The following is a 10,675-nucleotide window of genomic DNA, read 5'->3' as shown; positions in this document are numbered from 1 at the left end:
TCCCTCCCTCCCTCCCTCCCTCCCTCCCTCCCGTTGGCTGTGGGGCTTGAACTCAGGACGTGGATGCTTACCCTGAGCTTTTTTGCTCAAGATTAGCACTCTTTCAGTTTGAAGCACAATGCCATTTCCGGGTTTTTTTGGTGGTTAATTGGTGATAAAAGGCTCACGGACTTTCCTGCCTGGACTGGCTTCAAACTATGATCCTCAGATTTTAGCCCCCTGAGGAGCTAGGATTACAGGCATGAGCCACCAGTGCCAAGTTCAGAGCTGTTACTTAGTTTTTTTTCTTTTTGTTTATGTGGTGCTGAGGAATCGAACCCAGGGCCTCAGGCATGCAAGGCAAGCCGCTCTACCACTGAGCCACCTTCCCAGCCCGTTAGCACCCAAAACATAAGCTACAATTCTCCCAATGACAGACAGGAGCTGTACATCCCTATAACCCCAACCCTGGTGAGACTTAAGGAGAAGCATAGAGTTTATTTTCTATGTAAATACTTATTTTTATTCTTTTTAACATTTTTATTATTATTTTTTAAGTAGTTGTACAAAGAAGTTCCCATACTACAAAACAGTATATGAATACAAGGTGTCTGACAACATTGTTACTCATCGTTCCTAACTCAGAGAAGGATGGAGTTTGAGTCCAGCCTGGACTGTCTCCAAAAACCAAAGAAAGGGAAGTAGGGTTATGGCTCAAATGGTAGAGTGTCAGCATTGAATGAAAAAGCTAAGGGACAGCACCCTGGCCCTGAGTTCAAGCTTCAGTACTAACATTAAAAACAAACAAGCAAAAAACTGGGAATGTGGCTTAGTGGTAGAATGCTTACCTTACGTACATGAAGCTCTGGGTTCAATTCCTCAGTACCAAATAAACAGAAAAGGTTAGAAGTGGTGCTGTGGCTCAAGTGGTAGAGTGCTAGCTTGAACACAAAGAGGCTCAGGGACAGTGTACAGGCCCTGAGTTCAAGCCCCAGGACTGGCCAAAAAAAAAAAAAAGGTAGGGGAAGAGTCTACCAATAATAAAGTACCTTGCATTTAATTTAAATAATTTTTTTCCCTGTGTTTCAATGGTGTCTTTCTTGAGGCCTATGATAGCACTACAGAGGACATTTTCTGTCAGAATTTCAGTCCTTTCCTATTTTTCTTTCTTTCTCCATGAGATACTATAACTTATTTTTAGTTCACAAAATGAGATTCAAGACCTTATTATGAAATATAAAGTAATAGTTGAAGCAGGATTAGGGTACCTGGTATTTATTCAGCTAGTAAACCATGCAGAAATTTTGGGCATGAAACTGCTAAAACATGTGAGGAAGTTTTGAAATTCACTAGACGGCATCTCCTCACTTGGATGTCTTGCCTTTCAGTAACATAGGTCAATGCAATCATTTCTCATTGATATCACCTTTGTTTTAGTTTTTCACAGGTTGGTGGATCATAATAGATGCAGCTGTTAATTATCCCAACATGAAGGATTTCAACCACTCGTATCATGCCTGTGGTGTTATAGCCACCATAGCCTTCTTAATGTAAGTGTCATCCCTACCCCACCTACACACAGTCAAGTGCAAAGAGTGTTTTATGTACAGTTGGAAGAGTAACACTGAAAAGTGATGTCAATGTATTGGACATGATTTTAATTCCTAATGGTAGAGAATAGTGATGGTCCCATTTTCTAGAATTCCTCTCATCTTTCCTCTCTCACATCTTGTCTCCCAGCTTTCCTTGTCTGTCTTGTGATTTCTGTACTGTCAGAGTTAGAACTTCAAACAAAAATCATGTGCTTTCTCATGTGCTTTCTCTAAGGAAGACATAGGAAACTTTTTTCTACCAAGGGCCTTGTAGATATTTATAATATCATTCTTGAGCCGTGCAAAATTATCACTACAAGTAGATGGCCTCAGGCAGCAAATGAGAAGCATGTGTTTATTCTGCCAGGTAGCAGATGATTTCATAGGCATATGGGTATTGTATTGCTCCTTACCCCTGTAGAAGGGTGTGTGTGTGTGTGTGTGTGTGTGTGTGTGTGTGTGTGTGTGTGTGTGTGTGTGTGTGTGTGTGTGTGTGTGTGTGTGTTTTACTGGGTTGAACGCAGGGCCTCTTGCCTATTAGGCAAGTGCTGTACCACTTGAGCTGTGCCCCCAATTCTGAATTATTCATTCTTCCTACATATTTCTTTTGTTTTTGGTCCAGTTGTGAGCCTGAACTCTGGGCCTGGGCACTGTCCCTCAGCTCTTCAGCTCAAGGCTAGCGCTCTACCACTTGAGCCACAGCACCACTTCCGCTTTTTTCTTTTTGTTTATGTGGTGCTGAGGAATCGAACTCAGGGCCTCAGGCATGCAAGGCAAGCACTCTACCACTGAGCCACCTTCCCAGCCCCATGACTTCAGTTTTTAAAACAATTTTTCAAAAGTATTATGTAAGAGTGATTTAAAAGTTGACTGTCAGGGCTGAGAAGGTAGCTCAGTGGTAGAGTGCTTGCCTAGCATGCATGAGGCCCTGAGTTCGATTCCTCAGCACCACATAAGCAGAAAAAGCCAGAAGTGTCGCTATGGCTCAAGTGGTAGAGTGCTAGCCTTGATCTGAAGAGCTGAGGGACAGCGCCTAGGCCCAGAGTTCAAGCCCCATGACTGGCAAAAAAAAAAAAAAAAAGTTGATTGTCTATGTACTTCACCTTTATAATAACAAAAATTGTTTCAGTTGATTGTCCAATCACACAGACTGAATAAATGTATGTGTGCAGGTAGAATAAAGTACACATACAAGCATACAGACTAAGGCAGAAGAAAAAGTCCCCTATCTCCACTGATGGCAGAACTTTAGCACATCTCCCACTGGTCTCATTTGAGACTTCAGTGTTTTTCTGCTTGGGCTTTTATTCTTTGGAAATTGAGTTCCATGGACTATTGCCATATGAGAAGCGCGTCTGGTAAATTGTTCTTTCTTTTCAGGTGCTCGCATCTGGTTGTTCATCGGTTTCATGTTGGCCTTTGGATCTCTGATTGCATCTATGTGGATTCTCTTTGGAGGTTATGTTGCAAAGGGTAAGAGAAAATACTGGTTATATTTACTTCAGTGGTATATAGGGATTTGTCTTTAAAGTTTGCCAGTTGTTATTATTTTGCTTTTGTGTGTGTGTTTGTGAATGGCAGGGCCTCAACTCAGGGCCTGGGAGCTATCCCTGAGTTGCTTTTGCTCAAGGCTAGTGCTCTGCCACTTGAGCCACAGTGCTACTTCTGGCTTTTTTTGAGTAGTATAGTGTATTAGAGATTAAGAGGCCTACAAACTTTGCTGCCTGGAGAAGCTTTGAACTATGATGGTCAGATCTCAGCCTCCTGTGTAGCTAGGATTACAGGTATGAGCCACCAGCACCCAGCTTTGTTGTTTTTTCATACAGATAGGCTACTACTAGCCAGCCCCTTCTCCCCATCAGTGTTTGGTTCTGTTGTTTTATAGGCTTTTGGCATTCCTTTCTTCTTCTATTTTTCCTTCCTATCTGTAGCCTTGAAGGGCAAGGGTGGGGGAGTGGGGGAGGTGGAGATACAACTGAAAATATTGCTTCTCTTTTCCTTCTAAAAATCTCAGAAGCAGAATAAATTTGTTTTTTTCCCCCAAGTTTTGACTTACAGAATAGCATCTATATTTGTGACACTTTCCTTATTCTTTGTGTCCCAGTACCTGAGAGACAGTTTAAAAGAGGGGATTTGTTTTGGCTCCAGTTTCAGAGGTTTTAGGCCATGGTTGGCGGGCTCCATCTCATGCTAGGCCATGGTGAGGCAGAGAGCATCATGGCGGGAAAGGGAAGGAGCAGAGTTGTTCATCTCATGGTGGACAGGAAGCAGAGTGGAATAACAGGCAGGGTAGAGCTAAGAGAGACCCTTCAGAGGTACCCTTGAACCTGCTTCCCCCAAGTAGGTGCCACCTTTCACAATTCTACCACCTCCCAGTAGATTTTGAATTTGTCACTGAATTCAGCCATTGATTAGTCAGAGGCCTTATGAGCAGTCAGTAGTCTGTGCTAACTTCCTCATAGGCATACCCAGAGGTGTGCTTTACTAATCTCTCAAGTATCTCTCAAGTCAATGAAGTTGACAGTCAAAAGTAACTACCACATCATACATGCTAAGCTTTAACGTCCTAGAGCTGAAGATTTTTTTTTTGCCATGCTAGGATTTGAACCAAAGGGCTTATATAATATTCTAAGCAAGTATTCTACCGCCTAGCTACATCCCAGCCCATTGTTTTTTTTTTTTTTTTTTTGCTGGTCGTGGACCTGAACTCTGGGCCTAGGCGCTGTCCCTCAGCTCTTTAGCTCAAGGCGAGCGCTCTACCGCTTGAGCCACAGTGCCACTTCCGGCTTTTTCTGTTTATGTGGTGCTGAGGAATCGAACCCAGGGCCTCATGCATGCAAGGCAAGCACTCTACCACTGAGCCACCTTCCCAGCCCCTTGTTTTGTTTTTTTGAGACAGGATCTTGCTATGTGGTCTACTAGTCCAGGCTGGCCTAGAACTTGAGACCTTCCTCCCTCCCCACTCTGCATGATGGGATTAAAGGCATACAGCCCAGCTTACAGTTAAAATTTATTAAGTTAAAACCATCTCTCCTTTTTTGTGTATATACTAACACTGGAGCTTAAACTCAAGGTCTCTTGTTCTCACTGAGGTTTTGCTTTGCTCAGAGCTGGCACTCTACCACTTGAGCCATGCCTCTATTTCCAGCTGTTTTGCTAATTATTTGGAGATAAGAGTGTGTAGGTTTCTCTGCTGTGACTGGCTCTGAACTGAGATTCTCAGATCTCAGCCTCCTGAGTAGCTAGGGTTGAAAGTGGGAGCCACCCATCCATACCCACTTCTCTCATCTTCTTAGAGAAAAGTTAATATTTAATTGCATCCACTATCTCAGGCCTGTCTGACATAAGCATAGGAAAAGGCATAGATTCCTGGCTAAAATTTCATCTTGAGGGACCTCAGAAAAATATGAAACCACTTAATGATGCCTACCTTGGCCTTGAACCACGATCCCCCACCATCTCCCAAGTAGCAGAGTTACAGGCTTGAGCCAAAGTACCTTGATTAGACTTTGAATTCTGATTCCTTACCAAGTGCTGGGATTTCAGGAGTGTAACACCATGCCTGGCTAAGTTTTTTTTTTTTAATGTTTTGTTTTTATATAATAAAATCCTTGCCTTTTGTCCCTCCCCTTCTATACTATGTAGTTAGTTTTTGTTAAATAATTTTTTACCTATGAGTTCCATTTCAACATAGTAAGGGAGGTATTGAGTGTTGGCTCTGATGTGAGAGTCCTTGGTTGTAAAGAAGCCCCCAACTAAGCTCATGTGTACTCATCCAAACTCCCTCCTTATGGGGCTGCTGTCCAGGGCTAAGGTGGTTCCTGTGTGGCCAGCCCTGTTAGCCTGGGTCAGTATTGAGATGTGGTCATTTAGCTCATAGTTAGCACTCCTTTGAATAAAGAGTTACTTTTAGATTAAAATTAAGAATAGCCATTGGGTGGTAATGTTTACTTACTGCGGTGGTGAGGGCCTGAACCGGTCCAGGGTGGTGCTGGTCCCACTCACATAGCTGCTCTGAGGTGACAGGAGAGGACCACACTCTGTTCTCCGGCCTCTCTCGGCTTCTCAGAGAATGAGTTCTCATGGTGGAAATTCAGGAGACTCTCCTTCCCCCTTCTCTCTCTTCCCTGGCCCCAGCGCCAGATAGTCCTGGGGCCACCTCTCCTGCCTAGCTGAAGCCTACCCCGTCCTTCAGGAGTGTGGGCCTGTGGAAGGTGGCTCCCTCTGGCCGCCTCTCTCCAGTCCCTTAGCAGTGTGCCGTCCTGTCAGACCAGTCCACTGCCATGTCCTGCCTGCCTGCCTGCCTCTCCCATCTTGCTATAATCTGCTTTTAGCATAGCAGCTACAGGGAGGCTGTTAAAGTATGTCACCTCATGTCACCTTTCTGCTTAAAACTCTCCAGAGGCCTTTTATCTCACTTGGAATAAACGTCAGTGACATCCAGCCCGCCCCTTTCCTTCTCTAATCTGTACTCTGGTCTCACTTTTGCACACAGCCTCACTATAGCAGCATATACCCACCTCAGGGACTTTGCACTTGCTGTTCTGCTGGTCCTGAGAGTTCTCCACCCTCATTCACTGTCAGTCTCCTGTGAGGTCTTCCTGGCCACGTGTCTAATGTTCGCTACACTTCCTATACCATCCTGCTTTGTTTTCTCTCCTTGCTTACTCTGCATTCTGGCTAGCTCCAGGAGGGCAGACACCTTCCCTGTTTTACTTGTAGTGTGTCCTGCACACACTATACTGTATTAAACCACAGTGTGCCTTCCATAAATACTCCTTAGATGAACACAGGGGTCTGCCATCTGCTGAGCTAGCGCGAAGCTCTGCATGGGTATTACGTCATCTAATACTCACCCAACCATAGTTAGAGAAAAATCAGTTGTGCTCGTTAGGAGAATTGACATTTGCTAGTATATTTAAATAAGCTAAATGTTTTGAGGTCATAAGTCTCTAAATACTACAATTATTTTTGCAGAAAAAGAAATAGTGTACCCTGGAATTGCTGTGTTTTTCCAGAATGCCTTCATCTTCTTTGGGTAAGTTGGTTTTGTATTCTTCATCCTATATATATATTTTAAAAATAGCCTCTTTTATGTCCTGTACTATATTTAGTTGCTTAATTTACCCCTGTCTAATGTCCTTCCTGCATGTTATTTTCACAAAATAGGAAGAATGAGGTTGAGAAGGATATTTTTAATTCATGGACTGGTTTGTTACCAATCTTGAGCACATTAATTTTTAAAATGCCATATCTCCTTCAGTGATAACTGTGATTCATATAGGCAAAGTTATGTAACACTGAGGATGCTGGTTTTCAGTGAGGATCTCTGAAGGTGGCTCTTAATGAAAGGGCCAGCTTTTAAAACCAGCTTCCTTAAACCTTGCTTTCTCTCTAGCTTGTAGTTCTTGATGTCCTTTGAACTTTCCAGTGAGGTTTGAGTTGTGGAGGAAAAGCTCTAGTAAGATCACCAGACCTCCACAGGTAATCTCTAATGCTTCTCTTTTCCTGGAAGCCGGCCCCTCCCTAGCCAAGCAAAGCCACTAATTCTCAGCTTTCCTCATCTCATCTCCTGAAGACATTTCTGAGGGCCAGGAATGGCTTTCTGCTGGTTTGAGTTGCTGGAAGTCAGGCTGGGAAGTCAGGGGTTTTTTTGTGTGTGTAGGGGCCTGGAGTTTCTTTTTTTGGTCAGTTATGACCCGGGCCTGGGCGCTGTCCCTCAGCTCTTCAGCTCAAGGCAAGTACTCTACACTTGAGCCACAGCTCCACTTCTGGTTTTTCTGGTGGTTAATTGGAGATAAGAGTCTCATGGACTTTGCTGCCCGGGCTGGCTTTGAACCTCGATCCTCAGATCTCAGCCTCCTGAGTAGCTAGGATTTCAGGCATGAGCCACCAATGCCTGGGTGGGGAGTTTTTTTTGTTTTGCCAGTACTAGTAACCAGAGCTTTGTGTTTCCAAACACTCAGCCATTTGACCTACATTCCTAGCCCTACCATGATTTTTCTTAAAGGATTTGATCTGTTGTATATGGTCTCTATATTCCTCCAAAAGAAGTAATAAAAGCTTCCTGTATCTACTGGAGCCACTCTAGAAATTCTTTAGCTGCCCTTAGTGACAGTCTGCAGTTGGTATTCATTTGTTTCTTCTCGTCCACCACTTCATTAGAATTGTTAACACTGTACTTGAAAAATATGAAATGAGCCAGGTACCAGTGACTCATGCCCATAATCTTAGCTACTTACAAGTCTGAGATCTGAGAATTATGGTTGGAAACCAGCCTGGGCAAGAAAAGTCTGTGAGACTCTTATATAAAAGTAGCTGGGCACTGATGGCTCACGCCTGTAATTCTGTCAACTCAGGACTGAGATCTGAGGTCTTGGTTCAAAGCCAGCTTGTTCAGGAACATCCATGAGATTCCAGTTAACCACCAGAAAACCAGAAGTGGCACTGTGGCTCAAGTGGTAGAGCACTAACCTTGAGCTGAAGAGCTCAGCGACAGCACCCAGGCCCAGAGTTCAAGCCCAGTACCAGAACAACAACAACAAAAGTATTAAAAAGAAAAATATAAAATCAACAAATAGCATTCCCTCGCTTATGAAAATTGAATATCTCTTATTTGTGGTATTTTCTTACTTTCTTCCTTCCCTTTTTTTTTGAGGGGGGGTGGGCCTTGCTGGGATGTTAGGATTTCTTCTCAAGTGTGACACTGAAATTTTTGCTTCAAGTAGGACCAGACATCTTTGGAGTTTGAGCTGCCCATAATGGCAGCTGCCGGAAGGCAGTGTGACAGGGACAGAGGCAGCTGAGAGCCTCCAGGGTGGCACGGGGAGGGGACGAGCCGGGAGCAGCACCTGCTTTAATCATTCTCCAGAAAGGACTAAGCAAGCGAGCCTTGACATGAGGCGTGGTTAGTGGGTCACAGGAGGGGAGGACTAAGAGAGGACCATTCCTGGTGTGATACATCAAATGCTTTTCCAGTATTAACTTCACACCTGTGCTGCTGAGGATCAAGCCAGGGCCTGGCTGGTGTGAAGCAGGTGCTCTACCACTGAGCTATGTCCACAGCCCCTCAAATGCTTCCCACACAACCCATTCATTATCCTTCTTAGCTGGTTTCCCACTGTTCTTAAAATCTCATGTACAGTTACTTCTCCTTGGCTGGACTGGTCATGTGGTGTTTTTTTGTTTTATCCACAGAGGGCTGGTGTTTAAGTTCGGCCGCACTGAAGACTTGTGGCAATGAGGACCTGGATATCTGGTGACGCAGTCTGGCACAGGGCTTTTTCCTGCTCACCGCAGTTTTTCTATTGCCATTTTCTAAACTGGTTCCTGAGTGTTGTCTCAGCTTAGGGATGCAATGCTAAATCATGACAGCTTCCTCTGTAAGCAGCAGCACAGTCTATCCTGGGGTGCGTCTGGTCAGCCTCAGTAATGCTAAAAGACCGTGCACACCTGTCAACTTTTATCATGGTGTACTTTGTAAAAATAAAGGAAATTATGAAAGGAGCAGTGGCCCTGTTAGTGTGTTCATCCACTCTTTGCAGAGCTTTGCGTATCAAAAATTAAATACATCCATTTAACAGGGCCTCTTCAGTGTCTGATGGCAAATATAAGCATTCCTTAGAAGTCTTTCTTATTCTCTGTATTCACTTTATTGGTTTAACCCCAAATCCTGTAAACTGTTCAACAAAAGTAGCATCTAAAGATTTTCCAAAGGGGGTATGAACATGCCAGAAGAGAGGAGCTGGTAACCGGACCTTGCCTCCTCCGGCTCTTCTTTTCCTTTTTTTTTTCTTTTCTTTTTTAAAATCAGTGTATTAAGGAATGTTCTTAGGAAGGCATTTGATTTGTTATTTCAAAAAGTTATCCTAGCTAATCCTAGCTACTTAAGAGGATGAGATATAAGGATCATAGCTTGAAGCCAGCCTAGGCAGGAAAGTCCATGAATCGTATCCCCAGTTAGTGAGCAAAAAGCTTGAATAGAAGAGTGGCCCAAGTGGTAGAGTACCAGCCTTGAGTGAAAGAAAAAAAAAAAACAGAGAGGCCCTGAATTCAAGTTCCAGTACTGGCACATAATAAAAAGTTCTTTTTCATGCTGATCATTAAAAGCAATATAAGAGAACATGGAATTGCAAGATTCTTTCTGTGGTATTTTGATTGTATAGTCATTTTTGCAATGCTAGAATCAATTTTGTGAAGAAAAAAAATCTATGCTTCTTTTCAAAGATAGGTGGAGGGTTTTTTTTTTTTTTTAAGCCAGTTTTTTTCTGCTCATTCTAGTGTGAGAGCCACTATTTTTGCCATCAGAAGCTACAATTTTCATTGTGTCCAGTTCAGTAAATTGTTGCCTCCTTTTTTTTTTTTTTTGTCGGTCATGGGGCTTGAACTCTGGGCCTGGGCACTGTCCCTCAGCTCTTCAGCTCAAGGCGAGCGCTCTACCACTTGAGCCACAGCGCCAGGATTACAGGCGTGAGCCCCCGGGGCCGGGCTTAAGTTGTTGCCTCTTTGAGTTCATTATTATTTTTGTTTTGTTTTTTTTTTTTTTTTTTTTTTTTTTGGTCCAATCGTGGGGCCTGAACTCTGGGCCTGGTCGTGTCCCTCAGCTCTTCAGCTCAAGGCGAGCGCTCTACCACTTGAGCCACAGCGCTACTTCCGGCTTTTTTCTTTTTGCTTATGTGGTGCTGAGGAATCGAACCCAGGGCCTCATGCATGCAAGGCAAGCGCTCTACCACTGAGCCACCTTCCCAGCTGAGTTCATTATTAATACAGAAGTCTACAGTCCACAAATTAGCGATGATCTAAAAGTATTAGAGCCCCTGAAATTGGCTCTATGCCTGAGCCTGAGTACCAGTGCTGAATTTATGGCCTTAGCAAACTGAAGTAGAATGTGCAGGGCCAGTCGTGGGGAGATCTGTGTGAACTTGTCCAGGCTGCTGGATGACCATTTCCCGAAGTGACATTCCTTAGGGAATGCACTGCTAAGGCATGATGCCTCCTCTGGGGAAGGAAGGTGCTTTCTACCAGGAAGTGCCCGGCAGGAGGGACTCCCTTCCCCACCACCACTCCAGAAACTGCAGTGGGCCCTACCTCCAAGGTCCTGTGTG

At 44.0% G+C, this 10,675-nt stretch overlaps 1 protein-coding gene across 1 annotated transcript in view; it reads left to right on the top strand.

The window, feature by feature from the left end:
• Nucleotides 1–9,077, top strand: part of Tmem50a (transmembrane protein 50A) — a 21,002-nt gene extending 11,925 nt beyond the window's left edge. The window contains 5 exon segments of the mRNA XM_013035831.1: nucleotides 1,417–1,560; nucleotides 1,993–2,002; nucleotides 2,922–3,044; nucleotides 6,549–6,609; nucleotides 8,769–9,077. Coding sequence (XP_012891285.1) covers nucleotides 1,417–1,560; nucleotides 1,993–2,002; nucleotides 2,922–3,044; nucleotides 6,549–6,609; nucleotides 8,769–8,814 — 384 coding nt within the window. The 3' untranslated portion in view covers nucleotides 8,815–9,077.
• Nucleotides 9,078–10,675: the final 1,598 nt, after the last annotated feature.

Source organism: Dipodomys ordii, unplaced genomic scaffold, assembly GCF_000151885.1.
Source record: "Dipodomys ordii isolate 6190 unplaced genomic scaffold, Dord_2.0 Scaffold6, whole genome shotgun sequence".
NCBI lineage: Eukaryota > Metazoa > Chordata > Mammalia > Rodentia > Heteromyidae > Dipodomys > Dipodomys ordii.
This window is presented reverse-complemented; position numbering and strand designations above follow the sequence as displayed.